The sequence below is a fragment of the Pristiophorus japonicus genome, chromosome 5 (assembly GCF_044704955.1).
Source record: "Pristiophorus japonicus isolate sPriJap1 chromosome 5, sPriJap1.hap1, whole genome shotgun sequence".
NCBI classification, from domain to species: domain Eukaryota; kingdom Metazoa; phylum Chordata; class Chondrichthyes; family Pristiophoridae; genus Pristiophorus; species Pristiophorus japonicus.
In genome coordinates this window covers 72,903,609-72,928,602 of record NC_091981.1, presented here as the reverse complement: position 1 = coordinate 72,928,602, position 24,994 = coordinate 72,903,609, and the positions used below count along the sequence as shown (strand labels likewise).

At 45.3% G+C, this 24,994-nt stretch overlaps 1 protein-coding gene across 1 annotated transcript in view; it reads left to right on the top strand.

The window, feature by feature from the left end:
* The window catches only part of phactr1 (phosphatase and actin regulator 1), a 523,423-nt gene that overhangs the window by 392,518 nt on the left and 105,911 nt on the right, over nt 1-24,994 (top strand). Inside the window, exons 8-9 of the mRNA XM_070879882.1 lie at nt 9,102-9,326; nt 10,061-10,217. Coding sequence (XP_070735983.1) covers nt 9,102-9,326; nt 10,061-10,217 — 382 coding nt within the window. The remainder of the gene's footprint in view (nt 1-9,101; nt 9,327-10,060; nt 10,218-24,994) is intronic.

Here is a 24,994-nt window from a genome sequence, read left to right as displayed (position 1 = left end):
ACCGAGTTCTGCTGCACAGGACTCAGATCAGGACTTCGATGGGCCAGGCTACAGAAGAAGACTGATGGGGCTAAAATGCTTGGTGCATTGGGAAGCCTGCCAGAAAGCCTGGATGCAATGTCAAGGAGGATGGAGGGATCCGGCACCCACTTGACACAGGGCCTTGCGCAGAACTTGGAGCCCATCCTTTCCAACATCGAACTGGTGGCCAACTCCATCAACACACTTGCGGGACCCAACTGTGACACAGCATCTGATGACTTATGTCTCAACTTCCTTTGCAGCACAAGCAGCTTCCGGCAAAAGTCTGAGTGCTGCACTGGAAGCTCAGACATCATGGCTGTGGATACCAGTGTTCAAATGGGCTTACAGGGAGTCACAGCACTTCAGCAATCTGTCCTCCAACAGATAACTAGGATTGCTGAGGCACCACCACAGGGAAGTGGCAGTGGCTCCATGGTGCACAAACCTGCTGTTCCCTCTCAGGATGACAATATTCATGATCTCACCCTTGCTACTCCACCAGTGCCCTTGCTGTTGCCAGTCAGACAGCCAGCCCAGACTGCTGCCACCTATGCTGAGATGATGCATTCTAAAGCTGTGGCTCCTAGGCCCAGAGCTGCTCAAGGTCATCCTTCAAGGCCATCTACAGTCTCCTCCACTGAAAGTCAGCAGCCTTCCATCAGCCATGCTGCAACCACTTAGGTAGCAAGCACTGCGCAGGAGCAATACGACAGACAAAGGCATATGGAAGACAGGCACTAAGGGAATGCACTAGGGTGCTTCAATTCATTTTGTATGCAATATGGCATACTTCAGTTTAACAATTTGGGTTGGGATGTGTATTTTGTGTTGGATTAGGGAAGGTAAAATGTAAATGGAATTGGGGTTGCGATTACTGGTATCGCAGCCGGATGAATTGGTTCATGGACCGCCCGGCCAGAAAGGGGATGTCTGGGTTGACTCCTCCCTTCCTCTTCCACCTCACACCATTTCCGTACTGAGGGAGTAGAATCCCTTTTGATTCCAGGATATGGCAGAGTTGCAATGCGGCGCCTGCAAAGCAATGTGCATGCAGTCAATGGCACCCTTTACCATGGGTGCAATGTATGCACCTGTGAGTATGCGCACAGGTTTGAGAGCTGTTGGGGTCATTCAGCCCGACTGCCTGCCTCTCTTCCATGCTTACATCCGAGCCAGGGTGTCGCTGGAGATGGAACAAGCGGTGTCCACCGGTACACTCGCGGCCTTCCAAGAGAGGTGGGCGCCGGAGGGACTGGAGTGCATCATCACCCCCGGCAACCAAATTTTTATTTGATTTTATATGTTTTAAAGTCGAATTTGTTTTATTGTGCCGGGTTTTAGTGCCCCTCCCTTTTAGTCAGGGAGCACTTGTATAATTTGTGGTTTTAGTGCTCCCCAAAAAAACACAAAAAAAACCCACAAAAAAAAACAAAAAAAAGGGGCACTTGAAAACTGTTTGGAGTGTTCCTCCTTTAATCAGGGGGCACTTGATTTAATTGATTTATTGTTTTACAGCCAAAAAGAGTTGTAAAGCTGTTGCATTGTGACCACACGATGTTAACAAGACTCAATAAAACCCCAGAGGTATGCAGTTGTGAGCCTAGTGGATGAACAGGCAATGTGTAGTGTGATTGTTAAACCTTTGTTAATAAACCAGCTAGTTATTAATACTGAATTCTTAAGCAAAGAACCCATGAAACAAATACCTTACAGTAGGAAACCCTGCAACCTTTGCAAACCCTTGTGCTTGCTCTGCCTGTGTCTCTCTGACAAGAGTGAATGAAATTAAGTTATGTCTCTTTGAATATAGAACAACAGTGGATTGCAAACTGCGAAATGTTGCTAATATCTGCAGCACCAGCCTAGAAGGAGCCAGATGCATAAAACTTCATAGCCATGGTCACCATCACAGCTACTGGCAATGCAGTTGTTGCCCTGCTGTGAGATTGGAGTTGTGGCTGCAGCAGTTGGCATATTTTAGTGATGACCAGCTTAGTGAAGTGCAGACTTCTCAAATATTGGCCGTCACTGAGGTTTAGGTTGGAGAATTGCTCCCTGAAAACCCTGGATGGATAGGGCCTCCTGCTGAGAGCCCTTCTCCCCCTCCTCCTCCTCCCTCTTCTAGCAGCTTGTCGTGGCCTTTGCTCATTCTCCCAGTTCTGCTCAATTCCAAGAGGAAGACCAATAGTGCACCCATGCCTGAAAGCAATCATTTATGCAGAAGCCTTAAAGTCAGAAAAACATATTGCAGCATTAGCCACACCTCTCCCTTTACACTTTTGAAACTTGAAATAACTATGGAATGCATAAAAAATGTGTAGAATTGTAGCAATAGCCAGAAGAAATCAACCAGCAACTAACCTGTAAGTAGTTGATGATCCCTTTAAATAGCACTGCTGGGGGTCAATGTTCCCTTTAACTTTTTTGGCATGCATAGTTTTGCTTATTTAAAATTCAGTGAGCCAGCTGCGTGGCAGCATTGGTGGGGGTTCTGTTATGTATGTAGTTATGTAATACTTGCCACCAGAGGGCGCAATTGTTGGATTCCTAATGGTCACCTGCACACACGTGCAGAGTCAGTATAAAAGTTTGGCTGCCATGTTGTTTAGGCACTCTGGAGTTGTAATAAAGAAGACTAAGGTCACACTAAGTTTAGCTCACAGTTCTCAGCCTCGTGGAGTTCTTCTATACACAACAATTGGTGATGCGTAACAGAATACAAACCTTCACGCAACCATGGCTGCCGTTGGAATATTAGAGAGGTTTGTAGAGGGTGATGATTGGGAAGCCTTCGTCGAGCGTCTCGACCAGTACTTCATAGCCATCGAGCTGGAAGGAGACACTAACGCGGCCAATTGCAGGCCGGTTCTCCTCACCGTCTGTGGGCCTAAAATATACGGCCTCATCTAGAATCAGCTCACACCGACAAAACCAATGGAGAGGGAATATACAGAGTTGTGCACGCCGAAGGAGAGTATCCTCATGGCCAGATATTGTTTTTACACGCACCATCGCTCCGGGAGCCAGGACGTGGCGGATTATATCACCGACCTGAGACGCCTCGCGGGACCTTGCGATTTTGGAGCTGCATTGGGGCAAATGCTGCGGGACTTTTTCATGCTGGGCATCAGCCATGAGGTCATTTTTCGAAAGCTGCTGGCTGCTGAAACCCTAGAGCAGGGTCATCACGATCGCCCAGGCATGCATGGCCACAGACAATAACACCAAACAGATATCTTCTCAACATCGAAGCTCACCGGCAAGTATTGTACATAAAATGACGTCGCTAGCAGGCAGAATTGCATATGGTAGGGCCTATACGTCTGAGACTGCAAGACCTGTGATGACTCAGAGTCTGCCATCGGGGGGTGAATGTGAATCCATTAGCACTGTGTTGCGCTGCGGGGGTAATCATCAGGCCCTTCAATGTCGATTCAAGCACTACGTGTGCAAAGGCTGCACAATGATGGGGCACCTCCAGCGAATGTGCAAACGTGCTGCGACATACCACGTGGCAGAGGATGATTGATCCAGCGCGGATCATGCAGCACAGGCAACTCAACCCGAGAAGAAGTATATAGAGCACATACCTTCACCACCAAGAGCTCTCCTATAATGCTGACAGTCAAATTAAATGGAGTTCCAGTATCCATGGAATTGGACACAGGTGCGAGTCAGTCAATAATGAGCCAGAAGGCTTTCGAGAAACTGTGGTGCAATAAAGCACAAAGGCCCAAACTGAGCCCGATTAATGCAAAGCTGCTTACCTACGCCAAAGAGTTCATACCAGTCATTGGAAGTGCGGCAGTGAAGGTATCGTATGATAGAGCTGTGCATGACCTATCATTGTGGATTGTTCCAGGCAATGGCCCAACGCTGTTCGGCAGAAGCTGGCTAGAAAAAATTAGATGGAATTGGAACGACATCAAAGCACTATCTTCAGTGGATGACGCCTCGTGTGCTCAAGTGCTGAGCAAGTTTCCCTCGCTATTCGAACCAGACATCAGCAACTTTACAGGTGCCAAGGTGCAGATCCATCTAGGCCCCGATGCACGGCCTGTCCATTACAAGGTTCGGGCGGTTCTGTCCATGATGAGGGAGAAAGTCGAGATCGAACTGGGCAGACTCCAACGCGAAGAAATCATATCGCTAGTCGGGGTCAACGAGTGGGCCAGTCCAATTGTTCCAGTGTTGAAAAGCAATGGCACGGTCAGAATCTGCGGAGACTACAAGGTAACGATTAACCGAGTCTCACTACAGGACCAGTACCCGCTGCCCAAGGCGGATGACCTGTTCGCAACATTAGCGGGAGGGAAGTCGTTCACCAAGTTGGACCTAACCTCTGCCTGCATGACACAAGAGCTGGCTGAATCTTCGAAAAGACTGACGTGCATCAACATACACAAAGTGCTGTTTATATACCAGAGGTGCCCTTTCATGATTCACTCGGCTGCAGCCATTTTCCAGAGAAACATGGAGAGTTTGCTGAAATTTGTTCCGCACACCGTTGTGTTTCAAGATGACATCCTGATCACCGGTCGTGACACCATCGAACATCTACACAACCTGGAAGAGGTTCTAAGTCACCTCGACAGAGTGGGACTCAGGCTGAAATGCTCAAGTGTGTTTTCCTGGCACCAGAAGTCGAATTTTTGGGGAGAAAGATTGCAGCAGACGACATCAGGCCCATGGACTCAAAGACAGAGGCCATCAAGAATGCACCCAGACCACAGAATGTGACGGAGCTGCGTTCATTCCTGGGACTCCTCAACTATTTCAGGAAGTTTCTACCCGGGTTGAGCACTTTGTTAGAGCCTTTGCACATGTTGCTATGCAAGGGTGACAACTGGGTTTGGGGCAAATCTCAAGACACAGCCTTTGAGAAGGCCAGGAACCTGCTATGTTCAAATAAGTTACTTGTACACTATGACCCATGTAAACATTTAGTGCTAGCTTGTGATGCCTCATCGTACGGAGTCGGCTGTGTGTTACAGCAAGCCAATGTATCGGGCAACCTACAACCGGTTGCATACGCATCTCGAAGTCTGTCTAAGGCTGGGAAAGTCTAGAGTATGATCGAGAAAGAGGCATTACCATGTGTATGTGGGGTTAAGAAAATGCACCAATACCTATTTGGACTTCGGTTTGAGCTTGAAACTGACCACAAGCCATTCATTTTGTTGTTTTCAGAGAGTAAAGGTATAAACACCAATGCTTCGTCCCGCATCCAAAGATGGGCACAAACATTATCCGCTTATGACTATATAATCTGCCACAGACCAGGCACTGAAAACTGTGCCGATGCTCTCAGCTGGCTACCATTACCCACCACTGGGGTTGAAATAGTGCAGCCCGCAGACTTGCTACGAGTCATGATGCTTTTGAGAGCGAGGGGTCACCCGTCACAGCTCGCCAGATCAGGACCTGGACCAGCCAGGATCCTGTGCTATCATTAGTAAAGAGTTGCGTCCTAAATGGGAACTGGTCGGCCATTCCCAGGGAAATGCAAGATGAAATTAAGCCATTTCATCGATGCAAAGATGAAATGTCCATCCAATCGAATTGTCTCTTATGGGGTAATCATGTGGTTTTGCCAAAAAAAGGCAGGGAAACGTTTATACATGACATACACAGTACCCACCAAGCATTGTCATGATGAAGGCAATTGCCAGGTCACATGTTTGGTGGCCAGGCATTGACTCGGACCTGGAGTCATGCATGCATCAGTGCAACACTTGCTCGCAACTGAGCAATGCACCAAGGGAGGCTCCACTGAGTCTGTGGTCATGACCCTCCAAACCGTGGTCCAGGATCCACGTAGATTTTGCCGGGCCTCTTTCTAGGAATAATGTTTTTAGTAGTTGTGGATGCTTACTCCAAATGGATTGAATGCGTAATCATGTCATCCAGCACGTCCACAGCCACCATTGAAAACCTCCGGGCCATGTTCACCACCCATGGCTTGTCCGATGTCCTTGTCAGCGACAATGGACCGTATTTTACCAGCTCGAAATTCAACAAGTTTATGGCCCGCAATGGCATCAAGCATGTCAGGTCTGCTCCATTTAAGCCCGGGTCGAATGGTCAAGCGGAGCATGAAACGTGTGACGGACGGCTCCCTGCAGACCCGCTTGTCTTGCTTTCTGCTCTGTTACCGGACGCGACCCCGCTTGGTCACCGGGGTTCCCCCAACAAAATTGTTAATGAAGAGAGCCCTCAAAACCAGACTCTCCCTAGTCCACCCGGATCTCAATAGTCACATGGAAACCCAGCGACACCGACAGAACATGTACCACAATCGCGCGGTTCTTTCACGTGTCTTTGATGTTGACGACACTGTGTTTGTCCTGAATTACGGTCATGGTCCCAAATGGGTTACTGGCACTGTTTTGGCCAAGGAAGGTAATAGGGTGTTTAATAATCAAATTGTTAAATGGCCAAACGTGCAGAAAGCATTTAGATCAGGCCAAATTGTGATTTACTGACAACCAGGAACGACTTGAAGAGGACATCACCATCGACGATCCACCAACACACACCCAACCAGCAATCGAACTCGCTGTCAATCAAGAGGATGAACCCACCATTCCTGACAGTCCGGTCAGACCAGCCGCGGTGCAGTGCAGCAATGGTCCGGCCAACGCACACACGCCAGGGTTTGAACTTAGACGATCAACCAGGGAGCGAAGGGCTCCGGATCGCCTCAACTTGTAAATAACTTGTACCGAAGACTTTGGGGGGAGTGATGTTATGTATGTAACTATATAATACTTGCCACCAGAGGGCGCGACTGTTGGAGTCCTAAAAGTCACCTGCACACATGTTCAGGGCCAGTATAAAAGGTTGGCTGCTACGTTGTTTAGGCACTCTGGAGTTGTAATAAAGAAGACTAAGGTCACACTAAGTTTAGCTCACAGTACTCAGCCTCGTGGAGTTCTTCTATACACAAAAGGGTCCTTCATGCTTAACGTCATGTTCAGCTGTGTGAGGTTAAGAGAGGTCATTGGCTGGAGCGTGGAGCTCCAGAATTAATGTGTTGGTGTCAAATCAGCATTGCACGCTGATTGACGTCATGATCCGCCTATCCTGCATACTTCCATTGGAAGTTAGCTGCTTGCATGCTAACTCCTTTATCACGATGGTGTCCGGTGCGCTTCGCATCAGAAACGTGCGTGCGTGATGCAGACGCCATTTTGGAGCACTATTGGCACTCGTAGCTACCGATCCCAATCTCTCCCCCACTGACTCTTCAAGACTGACTGGGAGAAGATTGTAACCCCCCTCCCCCATCCCCATAACAGGCAGGACAGGATCGTGGTGGGGGAGTAATTCGTAAAAATGTGAAATCCGCCGCAAATGTGCCTACTTCCAGTTTAACTGTGGCATGTTTCGTGGCGTCCTTGTAACCCACTCTGGAGATGCGGGTCAATGATTATAATATTTAAATGAGGCTCCATTCCTCAGATTTTGGGAGCAATTTGAATTTAACACCTGTGGCGGTGGGGGAGCGTGGGGCATATTTGCCAGGGCTCGGGATCCAGGAGCTGAAAGGAGGCAGGATGTGACAGATCCAGCAGGTAAGTGCATTTCCAGCACTGCCTGTGGGCCAGGAGGAGCAGGAATGCATTCCCTCTAGCCCCTGAAGCTTACCTTCTGCCCCAATCTTCTCCAATTGCCGGGGACCATCCTCCTGGTTGCGGCCTTCTTATCACAGGCTTTCTCACCTGGCAGCTAGCCTTCAATCTGTCCGGCTGCCTGGCGGGAAAAAGAGTAAAAACATTATAATGAGGTCCTGCCATAAATTCGGCCTTCCCTGCATATCCGGGTTTCCCGGCCGCAGACGTGTGACCCCGCTCCATCCCCACCTCCTTGCAAATATCAGGGCCAAAATGTCAGCCTCTGCTTAGTGATAGCACTGTTGGTTCTGCATTAAGCACGCACTCCATAGACTTGAATATATAATCTTGGCTGACACTTCACGCAATACTGAGGGGTTGCTGCGTTGAATAACAACGCCACTTCAAAAAGTACTTCATTGGCTGTACAGCACTTTGGGACATCCTAAGAGTGTGAAAAGCACGATATAATTTAAATGTATTTCTTTTTCTTTCTTTTGAATATCAAACAAGCAATCTGACTGTGTGAAGGGGTCAAGAGTAGTGTGGAGAGGTAGAGTGTGCACCAGCTTTGTTGCTGTGACTATCCGGTACTGCCACAATGGTAGAAAAATGTGCAGAAAGGTTGAGTAATGACTATACATAAAGGTAGATACCTTGTTTCGTGTACATTTTGGTTGAAGTCAGACAGAACTGAATCGTCCAAATTTTTGTTGTTGTCAGATTTAACCATGATCCGATGCATTTTAAGTAACTGGATTGAAAATTTGATCGAATAGTCATCTATAGTACATAGAATTACATAGCACTTTACAGCACAGAAAAAAGGCCATTCAGCCCAAAATGTATATTCTGTTTCTTTATGCTCCACATGAGCCTCCTCCTACATTACTTTATCTCACCCGATCAACAAATCCTTCTCTTCCTTTATTCTTCCTGTACCTATTTAGCTTCCCCTTAAATGCATCTATGATATTTGCCTCTAATATGTGTGTTTCACATTCTCACTACTCTGAGTAAAGAAGTTCCTCCTGAATTTCTTATTGGATTTATAGTAACTTTCTTATATTTATGGCCCCTAGTTTTGGATTCCTCCACAGTGGAAATATCTTCTCTGCGTCTACCTGATCAAACCTGTTCAGTCTTTCCTGATAGTTGTACTATCTCAGTTCTGATATTATCCATGTAAATCATTTTTAGACTTTAGTGCTCCTATATCCTTTTTGTAATAAGAGGACCAGAATTGTAGACAGTACTTCAAGTCTATATAAGTTTAACATAACTTCTCTGCTTTTGAATTCTATTCCTCAAATCAATGTGTATAAATAGTGACATAGAGAAGTTGTTACTTTACCATCCAGTTTTAAATAGGTACTGAGATAAGTGCCCTAAGAGAATTGAGGGTGATTATTAGCACTGTATAACACCACTTTTTGCTGTTTGCTTTTTTTGGTAGTTCAGGGCTGCATACTGGAGAAAGTGGAACGAAAATAGGAAAAAGCAATACAACCGACATTCGACAAGTGCCAACGGTAGTGGTTGAGTATGATGATGATAAAGAAAATGTGCCTAATGAATCAGATTATGAAGACACTTTCAGTATGCACGGAGAGGAAGATGAGGAGGATGACGGTGATAACGATGATGATGATGATGATGATGATGATGAAGACAATTTTTTCATAAGTATGAACAAGTAATGTTTAGATGTCAATGACTTAATCTGCAAACACCAGAGAAAATCAGAATTGCTGACAAACTAATCATAAGCAAACATTGGTGACTCAGGCCTCAACCTATATGTCTTTCAGACTTGTGAGCTGTGTGACTCGTTATTAACCATTCAACTATTTTATTCATTCAGAAATAAATATTGTCTTTCTTTTAAATAAAATTGGATACATTACCTATTTCTAGCTCTCATATGTGATTTTTCAAAAAGACTTGTATAAAAATAAAAATAAATCATTGAGCCACATAGACAAGGAAGGTCCTCGATTCGATCCATTTTTTGTATTTAGTTACTTGAGCTCAGCTGAAGCAACCATTGTGATTGACCTCAGCACTCTGGTTCAGGGAAACAACAGTTGGCCAATGTTTATGCTTCTGATGAGCATCTAATGCCACCTGGTGATAGTGTGCTTGTGCCATCATGTGAGTATAGTATCAGACTTGCCTATGAAGCCCCGTGCAAACAGCTGACTGCCTGAAGAACAGCCACTTAGATAAGATGCTGGGGAGCAACTGGCAAGAAATCAATGGCTTCAGGAGGGGAGGAAACGAGTGGAAGAAATTACTAAATGTGGACATTATTGGTTATCTAAATATAATGTTAATGCATCAGTTCTTATTGTGCATCAGTTGTGTTATATTTGCAAAACTTGTCAGACCCCCCCTCATTTTCTTCAATTTCTTTATAGGTTCGTTGGCATTAAAAGTTTGTAGGAAAGACTCTTTGGCAATAAAACTGAGCAACAGGCCATCAAAGCGTGAGCTGGAGGACAAGAACATTATTCCAATGCAGACAGATGAGGAGAGACTTGAAATGAGGCAGCAAATTGGAACAAAGCTGACAAGGTTAGTTATAAATGTTACTCAAACTTTTCCACAACTTTGATACCAGCACAACTCACTACTCAGATGACAATAAGAGTGTAGAGTATTGGGTAAATTTAGTACTCCCAACCCAGAGATTTGACAGTAATGAGCATCAGACTATCGGAGCTTTAAAGGCCGATTTTAACTCTGTCTGCCCAGCAGTAACTGAGCAGGCAGACAATTAAAATGGCTGCCGTGACTTAGCTCCACCGATCCTGCTGCTTTCTATCTATCTATGGTTGCAATCTTAACCTTGTATTTTGAGCAGGCAAGCGGGATACCCCCTGAAAGCAGTGAGTTCCTTCTATAACTATGGAGATCTCCAATGATGTCATTAGGACCCAACTGCAATTTTAACACAAGGCTTGCATAGGGAAACTGTCATAGCTTCCCCATCTTCTTTGTGGGTCAGAAAACTTTGCACCTCCTCTACCAGGGGTTTCACTCCCCCTCCCCATCCAGCTGTTCTTCCCCTAGCTGCGATGTTCTCCTGACCTCCCTCTCAACCACTGACCTGAGTGCCGAGCACCATTCCTTCAGGTGCCCGGCAACAGCTTTGAGCTGCCCGAATTCCTACTCCTGCCTGCCAGGAGTTAAAATATCTCAGGCTTTATGCTGCAGCGGACCAGACAGTTTTCCGCCCCACCCATAAGACTCCCACTAGCAGTTAAAATCGGTCCTTAATGCCCTGTCACCAAACTGTGCTCCTATCTATCCATGCTGAGGATGACAACTCCAGTTAATATTCCCAGTTAAAGTATACGGGCTGAAATTCATCTCCCCAGAAAGGCTGCCTACTGTCAGAAAGTGATGGCCAAGCAGCAGAGTCGAGTGACTGTCGACTTCCGGTCCAATGGCCATCGTCAGCGAAATTCAGCTCAGGGATTTTTCTGACGGTCCCCACTTCTGCCCCACCGCTGCCGACCGGTCCTAAGTGCATGATCAAAGCATGCACCACAGATCTCTGGCACCTCCAGCCAAATTCAGCTGTAAAAATCCTTAATCCGCCGAGCTGTACCCCCGACAGCGTTTTCTGTCAGTGCACCTTGTCTTCTGTGTGTGGAAGTTGGCTGCGCAGTGGCCATTATTTTTTTTGGCAGCCAACTTCCAGATCAGCTGGACAATTGTGCCCCCGGGTTCGGTTGGGCTACCAACAGGCAGCCTGGCACCCACCCCTCTTGGGTATCAGACCGCTGGCCCGGCCGAAAACCTCCCTGGTGGCCCAGTGGACCGAACCTAAAGAATCGCTGATTCTCTCCCCTTTAAATGAAGGGGAGAGATGTGGTGACGCATACACGTAATGACATCATCATCGCTCCTCTTGCTGACTAACAGCGGCGTACAATCCGTCCCGCCTTCACTTCCGTCTCTCTAGAGTACTTACCGCCCAACTTCCGCCCCCATTATGACAGACATCCGGTCCGCTTCAAAAAAACCGACAAAGAGCTGAATTTCGGGAAAGAGACCACCTCATCCAACGTGATGGAGAAATCACTTCATGCGACCTGTTTCGGACGGGGGTGAATTTCGGCCCCATAATCCGTTGTAAACATAAATTATCTTAATTTTAGAATTGAGGGAATAAAATTGAATTCAGGAGGTATAACAAATTGTGACAAAGATTGTGAAAGACTCCATATCATAGTTAGGATAGTTGTTTGGGCCGATGGATGGCAGATGCAGTTCAGTGTAGAAAATTATATATTATTTGCCGTTCCCACACTTTTTATGTAAGAATGTATCGAGGAAATACACCTTAAAGGTAAGATTTTAAATAGAGTAGAGGTGCATATACACAGCTCATTAAAGGCAGCAACACAAGTAGTTAAGGCACCAAAAAGGTCAAATGGATTCCTTCAATTTGTGAGGCTCTTGAACTTGCACCAGACCTCAGTTGGGCTTTAGTTGAGGTACTGTGTACATTTTGGATACCCTATGCAATGCAATAAAAACAATTGTAAAGGTGCAGTGTATATTCAGTAGGATGTTAGCTGATTGCAGGGCTAGATTTATGAAGAGAAATTTGGCTTTTTTCACTTGAGCTGAGTCGGGTTAACAGGCAACCTGACAGAACTCTTCAAGAGTAGTGTTTTGATGAGGGAAATACTGATCCAGTTTTTTTCCACTAGTCAACAAATTGATAATGAGGGCACAAATTTAAGATAATCTCAAAAAGAACGAGGAGTTAGAAACATTTATTTGCTTAGAAGGTGGTTGGAATGTAGAATTCTCTTCCACAAATCATTATTGAAGCAGAGTCCAAAAACTAATTTAAAAGAGAATTAGTTGCTTGAAGAGAAGGAATTTTAAAGGACATGAAGAGCAAGCAAGCTGCTGGGTTGCTCATGAAGAAAAGCATCAGCACAGATGTGATGAGTCAAATAGCTTATTTCTGTGCTGAAACATTCTGGCTCCGATTTTAACTCCTGGCTAGTTTTCAGTCAGTGAGTGAAGAAACTCACCCATTGCTCCAGAAATGTTAACTGCTGGAGCTAATTTAAATCCTGCTGGCCAACTTCCCATCCGTTCCAGGTGGGAAGTTGGTGGGAAGTGATGGAAAATTGTGCAGTCCAAAGGCCACCCACCGACACTAGGTAATTGACGGGATCAAGTGCTAGGACATCCCGTGATTGGGAGGAGGGGCAAGTTCACAAAAGTGAAGGTCAATGCTTTCCTTGTGGGGTCTGGAAGAGCACTTCTGCTCCTCCTTGCCCCACAAGGAAAATAAAACAAAATTTAAAACTTGCCTTTTTCCAGTCCACTATGAAACTTGCATGGCCTATGGCAAACTCATTGTTGCTTCCCGCTCAGACTGCCTAGTAAAAATTGGCCGTTGACCTGACACATATGTTAAAAATGACACCACCAGCTTTGGGTGGGTGTCCTTGCCGTCTACTCAGGAAAGCAGGTGAAAATCGGAACCTCTCCAGACCTGCAGCTCAAGGACTGGTAAGTAACTGAGGCGAATTTAACTGCAGGTCTGATTGGGGTTTCAATAAGACAGGCCTCTCAGTTCATATTGAAGTGCTTTAATTATTTTAATATACGCCGTCTCATTAAGGTTTTCAGGATCTCGTTATTTTTATAACTACTGACAGTAGAACAGAGAAGTGTCGTGACGGTATCACAGCAGGACATTACAAATTGTCAGTCAACAACAACTTGTACATTTTTGTTCTTAATAGCTGTAGAGGCAAAGTTCATAGTTGACCACAGGATTCTAGTCGAACTAGGAATGAGGTTCTGCTGAAAGAGTTTGAGGAGTTAGGGTCTAAATTAAAAAGCAGATCCTTAAATGTAATAATCTCTGGATTGTTACCTGAGCTATGCGCCAATTGGTATAGAAACAAGCAGATTAGAAAGTTAACTGCTTGGCTCAAAGAGTGGTGTGGGAGGCAGGGGATTTGCTTCGTGGGGCACTAACACCAGTACTGGGGAAAGAGGGAGCTGTTCCGTTCGTACGGGCTCTACGTGAATTGGGCTGGAACCAGTGTCCTGGCGAATCGAATAACTAGGGCAGTAAATGGGGCTTTAAGCTAATGAAGGGCGGTTGGGAGGATTCAGGAACGAGTAAATTTAAAAGCAGTAAGGGAAATGTCATGGCTCGAGAGCAGAGCAGAGTTTTAGGTAAAAATAAGCAGAGTGTGTCAGAGAGAGTAACAAAGGTAATCATAGGCAGTCCCTCGAAACAAGGATGACCACGCCAAAAAAGGATGAGTTCACAGGTGTTCCAATGAAGGACCCGAACTACATCCTCAACAGTGGAAGATGCCTGTGTGTGGATTTTTTTAACGTGTGGTGGCCATTGCACACCAGCCACCACACGGGCTTGACAGAGCTAGGCCTTGGTCCAGTGGCAAGGATTACCCAAGATGACTGGAGACCAGCTCTGCTGCATGGACATAGTACGCACACATATCACAGTGTGGGCTGACCCGTGCTGCTCCTGGGCCCCTGGCCTCGAACTCACACCTCCCCTGGGCCCCGATCACGTCCCTCTACAGTCTCTCGCCTCTCGTTCACCATGACCTCGCTGCTCCTGCTGTATCTGCCCACGCTACAATCACCGACCTGGACCTTGATGATGTCACTCTTCGCTGCCGTCGCCCTCCTGCATCAGCTCGCGCTGCTCCTTTCAGGGACCTACAAGCTGCTCCCGGGCTGGCGCTCGCCACTCCTTTTATGGCCCTGACCTACCGCTGGTGTTCTCACGCAGGTCGGGGCCTCCACGCTGCCCCCGATGCCTCCACACTGCTCCTTTTATGGCCCCGACCTGCTGATGGTGTTCTCACGCAGGTCGGGGCCTCTACAAACATAATAAGGCATCACTGACAAAGGTGACATCAGGGAAAAATAGAAAACAGTCAAAGCTAAAGGCACTATGGGTTAGATTTTGGCCAACTTTGCGACTGGGTTTTCGTCGCGATTTGACCCTCTGCGATGAAAACCGGTTGGCGGGATCCTCGGTGACCTCTTTGCGGTGGTGCTTTCATGTACTTTCGGCTCTCTTGGGACCTGTATGCCACGCCCAGAATACCAACAGGGTCAAACCTGTCAGTACAGCCCTTCCAGCAGCGGTAAGTATGAAGACTTGCAAAAAGGTAAGTTAAAGTATTTATTTTTTAATTATTTTGCAGCGATTTAGTAGGTAAGTGTTTTTGAATGTTTTTTGAATGTTTTTTTTGGCAATTTCTTTTGTTTCGTTTTTTCCCCTCTCCCAAGGCCTTTCTCGCAACGCTACCGGCCTCTGATTAAGGTTGCCGCAACTCGCGGTTTGCGCCGTGAATCCTCACGCAATGCCGATTTTACTGATGAATAAATGCTGAAAGTTAGCCCTGAAAACGGTAGCGCAGCAAAAACGGTAATTTTGGCGTAAAATTACCGTTTTTGCAAAAGCCCAAAAATCCAGCCCTATATCTGAATGCACGAAACATTCGCAACAAAATAGATGAATTAATAACACAGATAGAAATTAATAGAAAAGCAAAATACTGTAGATGCTGGAATCTGGAATAAAAACAGAAAATGCTGGAAATCTCAGCATGTCAGGCAGCATTTGTGGAGAGGAAGCAGAGTTAACGTTTTGGGTCGATGCCCCTTCGTCAGAACTGGAGAGTGTTCGAAAAGAACAGATTCTCAACAAGCACTGACCGGGGGAGGGGAAGAAAGAACAAAAGGGAAGGTCTGTGATAGGTTGGAAGAGAGATTAGAGACCATCAATAGGTTTGATCTAATAGCCATTATGGAGATGTGGTTGCAATGTGACCAAGGTTGGGAACTAAATAGTGCAGGATACTTAACTTTTAGAAGAGATAGGCAAAATACAAAAGGAGGACGCGTAGCCCTGATAATAAAGGATGGGATAAAGACAGTTGAGAGAAAGGATCACAGCTCGAAAAATCAAGAAGTAGAATCAGTTTGGATGGAGCTAAGAAACAGCAAGGGGCAGAAAACATTGGTGGGAGTTTTTTATAGGCCCCCAAACAGTAGTGGTAATGTAGGGCACAGATTAAATCAGGAAATTAGAGGTGCATGTAACAAAGGTAATACAATAATCATGGGGAACTTTAACTACATATAGACTGAGCAAACCAAATGTGCAGTAATAGTGTAGGGGACGAATTCATGGAATGTATATAAGATGGTTTTCTCGATCTGTATGTTGAGGAACCAACCAAAGAAAAGGCTGTTTTAGATCCAGTGCTGTGCAATGAGAAAGGGTTAATTAATAACCTTGCAGTAAAGGGGCCTTTAGGGAAGAATGATCAAAATATGATAACATTTTATATTGAGTTTGAAAGTATTTAGTTAAATCTGAAACTAGAGTCTTAAATCTAAACTAAGGAAACTATGAGGGGCATGTTGACTAAGGTAGATTGGGAAACTACATTAAAAGTTTTTATGGTAGACAAGCAAAGACTATCATTTAAAGAATTAATACATAATTTATAACAATACATTCCTTGAAGGCACTAAAACCCCACAGGAAAAATGGTCCAACTGTGGCTAACAAGAAAAGTTAAAGGTAGTATTAGATCAAAGGAAGACGCTTATAATGTTGCCAAAAAGAGCAGTAAGCCTGAGGATTGAGAGGATTTTAGAATTCAGCAAAGGAGGACCAACAAATTGATAATGAAAGGGATAATAGAATATGAGAGTAAACTGGCGAGAGACATAAAAACAGATGTTAAATGCTACTATAGGTATGTAAAAAAAGAAAAGATTAGTGAAAGTAAATGTAGGTCCTTTACAGGCTGAGACAGGAGAAATTATAATGGAGAACAAGAAAATGGCAGAGAAATTAAACAAATACTTTGTATCTGTCGTCACGGAAGAAGAAACACAAAACTTCCTGGAAATAATGGAGAGCCAAGGGTCTAGCGATAAAGAGGAACTGAAAGAAATTAGTATTAATAAAAAAATAATACTGGAGAAATTAGTGGAACTGAAATCCAATAAATCTCCTGGACATGATGGCCTACATACTGGGGTTTTTAAAAATGTAGCTATAGATTTGTCATCTTCCAAAATTCTATAGATTCTAGAACAGTTCTCGCCGATTGGAAGGTAGAGAATGTAACCCCGCTATTTAAGAAAGGAGGGAAAGGGAAAACAGGGAACTACAGACCAATTAGTCTGATGTCAGTTATAGGGAAAATGCTAGAATCTATTATTAAGGATGTGGTAACAGATGCCAATGGGAATGGTTACTGGAGGGCCCATCTGCTCTTGTAGCACACACAGATAGCCATCAATGCACTTATACCATACTGTGTGCATTTAGAACAATCCTTTGTTTAATGGCCCTGAAAGTTGCACATGGTTCATGAGGAAGACATCAAAGTACAGAAACATCTTTTAAGTTCTCAGAAAGCAATATTAGTAATGTGTAAAGATCATTCATGGCAAATAAGGTGCAACACTAAGCCTATCTATACCAACATGTGTCAGATATGGAATTTAAGTAGTGAAGGTGTGCATCAATAAAAATATTACTTACTCTAAGGAGCCTGCAATGGTCACTGAACCTCTTGTGGCACTGGGTATGGGTACTGTTATGTATGTAAACCTGTAAATACTATGTCTAACCACCAGAGGGCTTAACCCCTGGAATCCCAAGGGATCCCACAATCCCTTGGGAGCACCTGTACATAAGGAGGCCTCACAGGCTGGAGAGGCACTCTGAGATCTGTAATAAAGGATTACAGTCACACCTTACTTTGAGCTTGCAGTATCTCGTCTGACTCTTTATTCAAGACATAACAACTGGCGACGAGATACAAATGATAAATCCCACCGCAACAATGCCATTAACACCTTGTTGGCGCTGCGGGGGTGAACATCGTTTCCATTTATGCCACTTCAAAGGATACGTTTGCAAGGGCTGTGGAACAATGGGACACTTCCAACGTATGTGCAGGCGAGCTACAAATCCTGCTAATCCTGCAAACCACCATTTGCAGAGGAGGACAGATCCATGGTGGATTATGACGAATCAGAGCCTCAGACCGAGGAGTAGAGGTATATGGGGTGCACACATTTACCACAAAGTGTCCCCCGATAATGCTGAATGTTGAATTAAATTGGCTCCTAGTGTCCATGGAGCTGGACACGGGCGCAAACCAATCCATAACGAACAAAAAGACTTTCGATAAGTTGTGGTACAGCAAGGCTTCAAGGCCAGTCCTGAGTCCCATTCGTACTAAACTGAGAACATATATAAAGGAACTGATTCCCATAATTGGCAGTGTGACCGTAAAGGTTTCCTACGACGCTGTTCGGCGGAGCTGGCTGGGAAAGATACGCTGGAACTGGGACGACGTCTGAGCGCTTTCGTCCCTCAACGACACCTCATGTGCCCAGACAGACGACCTATTTGCGACGCTGGTGGGAGGGAAAATGTTCACGAAGCTGGATTTGATCTCGGCCTACATGACGCAGGAGCTGGAGGAATCATCGAAGGGCCTCACCTGCATCAACACGCACAAAGGTCTCTTCATTTACAACAGATGCCTGTTTGGGATTCGATCAGCCACGGCGATATTCCAGAGGAACATGGAAAGCTTGCTGAAGTCGGTCCCGTGCACCATGTTCTTCCAGGACGACATCTTGGTTACAGGTCGAGACACGATCGAGCACCTGCAGAACCTGGAGGAGGTTCTTAGTCGGCTTAATGGTGTGGGGCTCAGGCTAAAACGCTCGAAGTGCGTTTTCCTGGCGCCTGAAGTGAAGTTCCTGGGGAGAAGAATCGCGGCGGACGGCATCAGACCCACCGATTCAAAGACGGAGGCAATCATGAACGGACCGAGACCACAGAACATGATGGAGCTGCGGTCCTTTCTAGGACTCCTGAACTATTTTGGTAACTTCTTACTGGTTCCTAGCACTCTTTACTGTGTAAAGGAAATGAATGGGTATGGGGTAAAAGCCAAAAAAATGTCTTTGAGAAAGCTGTTATTTTCAAACAAATTGCTTGTGTTGTACAATCCATGTAAGCATTTGGTACTAGCATGTGATGCGCTGTTGTACGGTGTCGGGTGTGTATTGCAACAAGCTAATGAATTTGGGAAATTGCAACCGGGTGCTTATGCATCCAGAAGTCTGTCCAAGGTCGAGAGGGCCTACAGTATGATCGAAAAAGAAGCTTTAGCGTGTGTTTACGGGGTAAAGAAAATGCATCAATATCTATTCGGGCTCAAATTTTAATTGGAAACCTACCATAAGCCATTGATATCCCTCTTTTCTGAAAGCAAGTGGATAAATATGAATGCATCGGCCCGCATCCAGAGATGGATGCTCACATTGTCTGCATACAAATACGCCATCCGCCACAGGCCAGGCACAGAAAACTGTGTCAATGCTTTCAGCAGGCTGCCATTGCCCACCACAGGAGTAGAGATGGCACAGCCTGCAGATTTAGTTATGGTAATGGAAGCATTCGAAAGTGAGCAATCACCTGTTGCCGCCTGACAGATTAGAACCTGGATGAGCCAGGACCCCCTACTATCCTTAGTAAAAAACTGTGTGCTCCATGGGAGCTGGTGCAGTGTCCCATTAGAGATGCAGGAAGAAATAAAGCCGTATCAGCGGCACAAAGATGAAATGTCTATACAGGCAGACTGCCTCCAATGGGGTAATCGGGTAGTGGTGCCAAAAAAGGGCAGGGACACTTTCATTAGTGATCTCCACAGTACCCACCCAGACATCGTAATGATGAAAGTGATAGCCAGATCCCACCTGTGGTGGCCCGGTATCAATGCAGACTTAGAGTCCTGCGTGCACAAATGTAATACTTGTTCACAGTTAAGCAATGCACCCAGGGAGTCGCCACATGTTTATGGTCCTGGCCCTCCAAACCGTGGTGCAGGCACATTCTTGGGAAAAATTTTCTTAGTGGTTGTAAATGCATACTCCAAATGGATTGAATGTGTGATAATGTTGGCGAGCACGTCCGCTGCCACCATTGAAAGCCTACGGGCCATGTTTGCCATGCACGGCCTGCCTGATGTCCTTGTAAGTGACAATGGGCCGTGCTTTACCAGTGCCGAGTGCAAGGAGTTCATGACCCGCAATGGGATCAAACATTTCACATCTGCCCCGTTTAAACCAGCGTCCAACGGTCAGGCAGAACGAGCAGTTCAGACAATCAAGCAGAGCTTGAAAAGGGTAACTGAAGGCTCACTGCAGACCCGCTTTTCCCGAGTCATGCTCAGGTACCGCACAAGACTCCACTCGCTCACTGGGGTCCCTCCTGCTGAACTGCTCATGAAAAGGGCATTAAGACAAGGCTCTCTTTAGTCAACCCTGATCAACACGAACCGGTAGAGAGCAGGCGGCTTCAACAGAATACATATCATGATCGCGCAAATGTGTCACGCAAAATTGAGATAAATGATCCTGTATTTGTGTTGAACTATGGACAAGGTCCCAAGTGGCTTCCTGGCACTGTTGTGGCCAAAGAAGGGAGTAGGGTGTTTGTGGTCAAACTCTCAAATGGACTCACCTGCAGGAAACACTTGAACCAAACCAAACTCAGATTTACGGACTATCCAGAACAACCCACAATAGACTCCGCCTTTTTCGACCCTCCAACCCAGCGGGTGACCACGAAGCAGAACCAATCACCCCCAGCAGCCCAGCAAGGCCAGCTGCGCAGCAGCCCAGCGAGGGCCCAACAAACGACTCACCAAAACCAGCATTTGCACCGAGACGATCAACCAGGGAAAGGAAGACCCCAGATTGACTCACGTTGTAAATAGTTACACTATTGACTTTGGGGGGAGTGTTGTTATGTATGTAAACCTGTAAATACCATGTCTAACCACGAGAGTGCTTATCCCCTGGAGTCCCAAGGGATCCCACAATATAAGGAGGCCTCACAGGTTGGAGAGGCACTCTGAAATCTGTAATAAAGGACTATGGTCACTCCTTACTTTGAGCTTGCAGTATCTAGTCTGACTCTTTATTCAAGAAATAACAGGGCACTTTGAATGTTGTTGATACAAGACACCTCCTCAGCGATGGTGGTCCAAATGTGACTAAAAACCACTGGGAGGGGTTTACTTGCAACCCTGCTGTTTAATTCCGCCCATCTCCTTTCCACAGCAGTGTCAAGGGCCTCGTTGGCCTCATTACTAAACTTTCCGGCTCGGTGCCTGCCCCCATCTCCTTCCATCGTGAATGCAATATAAAAATGGCTGATTCAGCCCTGGGTGTACTGCGCATGTGCGGGAGCTCCCTGACAGCTGACTATAAACGCGGGAAGAAGAAAAAAATGGCAGGAAAATGGCAAAAAAAAAATTCACGAATGCGTAGAAGGTCCGATTTTTTTTCGGTCACAAATTTCGGCTCCGGCACACAAATTCAGTTGTGCAATGCCGGATTTATTGCTATGGCTCTTCACCATTTGACGAATTTTAATAGCTCTGGCGGTAACGGTATCGCAGCACTAAAATAAATTTTTCGCCGCGATTAATACTCAAAAACGGGCGAAATCGTTAAAACCCGAAATTCTAGCCCTTTATGTTTTGCAGCAAATCTTATCAGAAAATATTTCATGTGAAAAGGTTAATGGAGTCCCCTGGGCAATTAGAATTTTATAGATAGTAAGGCACACAGACATTGAAAATTTGCTGTATTACAGTCTCTTCAAAAGATAAACAATCGCTATAAATCATTTAACAGCAAAGAAACATTGAGAACCAAATGCTCAATTTTTGTTGAGCATATTTATAATGAACTAATTAATAATGAGCAGAGCTGTTTTATAGCTAAAGGTTAACACTATTAGTCTATAAAACAGATGATTTTAATCTGTGAACATTTTTACTAGACAAGTGATGTCATGTTGGCCATTTGTTTTTAAACTCTTCATAATCATAGAACTTCAGAACACAAGGAGACCATTCAGCAAATGAGTTCTATAACTGGAGTTATCCTTGGCCCCCTCCATTTCTCATTTCCATGCTGCCCCTCGGCAACATCATCCTAAAACACGACATCAGCTTTCACATGTACACTGACAGCACCCAACTCTACCTCAGCACCACCTCTCTTGACCCCTCCACTGTCTCTAAATTGTCAAACTGTTTGGGTGACATCCAGTACTGAACGAGCAGGGATTTCTTCCGACTAAACATTGGGAAGACCGAAGCTCTGTTCCTTAGCCACCGATTCCATCCCGCTCCCTTGCAACTGTCTGAAGCTAAACCAGACTGTTTGCAACCTTGGTGTCGTATTTGACCCTGAGGTGAGCTTCCAACCATATATCCACGCCATCACTAAGACTGCCTACTTTCACCTCTGTAACATCACCTGACACAACCCCTGCCTTAGCTCATCGGCTTCTGAAACTCTCATCCATGCCTTTATTACCTATAGACTTGACTATTCCAATGCACGCCTGGCTGGCCTCCGATTTTCACCCTCCATAAATTTAAGCTCATCCAAAACTCTGCTGCCTGTATCCTAACTCGCACCAAGTCCCATTCACCCATCACCCCGTCCGCACTGACCCACATCAGCTCCCAGTCTGGTGATGCCTCTATTTTAAAATTCTCATCCCTGCTTTCAAATCCCTCCATGGCTTAACCTATCTCTATAACCTCTTCTAGCCCTCCAACCCCCTGAGATCTCTGTGGTCCTCCAATTCTGGCCTCTTGCACATCCCTGATTTTAATCGTTCCACCACTGACACCAGTGCCTTCAGCTGTCGAGGCCCTAAACTCTGGAATTCCCTCCATATTCCTCTCTGCGACTTTACCTATCTTTTCTCCTTTAAGATGGCCCTTAAAATCTACCTTTCACCAAGCTTTTGGTTATCTGCCCTAATATCTCCTTATGTGGCTTGGTGTCAAATTTTGTTTGATAACATTCCTGTGAACTGGATGTTTTAATATGTTAAAGGTGCTATATAAATGCAAGCTGTTGTTGTTAGCTACACTAACCTTATTTATCTGCCTTTTCCACACATATGTTTATATTCTTTTTTGAATGCTTATATACAAATTCATGACCTGCTTCTGCTCTATTTGAATAGGAGCTCAGAAGTCAGCTGGATATTGTAAGACTGGACTTCCAGCTGATGATAACAATTAAAGTGCAGTTCAGCCTATTTTTAGTGACTGAAATAATCTTGATACACTTTAGTTTCCCATGCATTCAGATGGCAGGGAGTAAGCTGAAGACTTTTGTTCAAAATCAGCTGCAGATAATGTGGCAATGATTGTGTAATGGAAAGAATCTCAGTAATCTTATCCACAACATGAATTATTGCAGTGAGATGTGGGTTAGATTTGCATGGTTATCGATTACATCAACCTAAGGGAAAAGATCTGCTGATGTGTAGCTTTGATTGAATTTCACCTTCTATTGCTTACACAGTTTAAATAAAATTAGCAGTTGATTTGAATAAACTTGTACTTGCACACTATGGGAAAAGATTTATATTCTCAATTTTTAGTAATAAAAATCCATTGTTTAACATCTTTATAGAATCATAGAATGATACAAACAGAAGAAGGCCATTTGGCCCATCATGCCAGTGCTGGTTCTTTGGTAGAATTACTCAACTAGACCCACTCCCCCTTTCTTTCCCCATAGCTGTGTATTTTTTTTTTCCCTTCAGGTATTAATCCAATTCTCTTTGTTATTGAATCTGCTTCCACCATCCTTTCAGGCAGTGTATTCCAGATCATAAAAACTTGCTGCAAACAATTATTTCTCCTCATGTCACCTCTGATTCTTCTGTCAATTACCATAAATTTGGTTCATCTGTTACGGACCCTCCTGCCAGTGGTAATAGTGTCTCCATAAGTACTTTTCCAAAACCGTTCATGATTTTGAACTCCTCTATCAAAATCTCCTCTTAATCTTCTCTGTTCTAAGGAGAACAACCCCAGCTTTTATTAAATTCGTTCATAGGATGTGGGTGTTTGTTGGCAAGGCCAGCATTTATTACCCATCCTTAATTGCCCTTGAGAAGATGGTGGTGAGCTGCCTTCTTGAACTGCTGCAGTCCGTGTGGTAAAGGTATTCCCACAGTGCTGATAGGGAGGGAGTTCCAGGATTTTGACCCAGCGACGATGAAGGAGCAGCGATATACTTCCAAGTCACGATGGTGTGTGACTTGGAGGGGAACGTGGAGGTGGTGGTGATCCCAATTGCCTGCTGCCCTCCTTCTAGATGGTAGAGGTCGCGGATTTGGGAGATGCTGCCAAAGAAGCGGTGGTGAGTCGCTGCTGTGCATCTTGTATAAGGTACACACCGCAGCCACTGTCATCATCATCATACGCAGTCCCTCGGAGTCGAGGATGACTTCCTTCCATTCTAAAAGTGAGTTCTCAGGTGGCTGAAGAGTCAAATGCGGGACCTACAGTCTCTGTCACAGATCTTGCTACATGTGGGCATGGACTGCTTCCTTATCTGAGGAGTTTCGAATGGCACTGAACGCTGTGCAGTCATCAGCGAACATCCCCACTTCTGATGGAGTGAACCACATTGATGAAGCAACTTAAGATGGTTGAAAATGTAGCCACAGTATGCTGGTGGTGGAAGGAGTGAATGTTTAAGGTGTTGGAGGGGATGCCAATCAAGTGGGCTGCTTGGTCCTGGATGGTGTTGAGCTTTTTAAGTGTTGTTGGAGCTGCACTCATCCAGGCAAGTGGAGGGCATTCCATCACACTTCTGAATTGTGCCTTGTAGATGGGGGAAAGGCTTTTGGGAGTCAGGAGGTGAGACACTCGCCACGGAATATCCAGCCTCTGATCTGCTCTTGGTGCAACCCTATTAATGTGGCGGGTTCAGTTACGTTTATGGTCAATGGTGACCCCCAGGATTTTGATGGTGGAGAATTCGGCAAAGGTAATGCTGTTGAATGTCAAAGGGTGGTGGTTAGACTCTCGCTTGTTGGAGATAGTCATTGCCTGGCACTTGTGTGGTGCAAATGTTACTTGCTACTTACCAGCCCAAGCCTGAATGTCTTGCTACATGCGGGCACGGACTGCTTCATTATCTGAGGAGTTGCGAATGGCACTGAACACTGTGCAGTCATCAGCGAACATCCCCACCTGACCTTATGATGGAGTGAACCACATTGATGAAGCAACTGAAGGTGGTTGGGATTCTCCATTCTCTTCACATAACTGAAGGCACCATTCTAGTAAATCTCCTCTGCACTCTCTCTAAGGCCTTGACATCCTTTCTAAAGTTTGTTGCCCAAAATTGAACACAATTCTCCTGCTGAGACCTAACCAGTG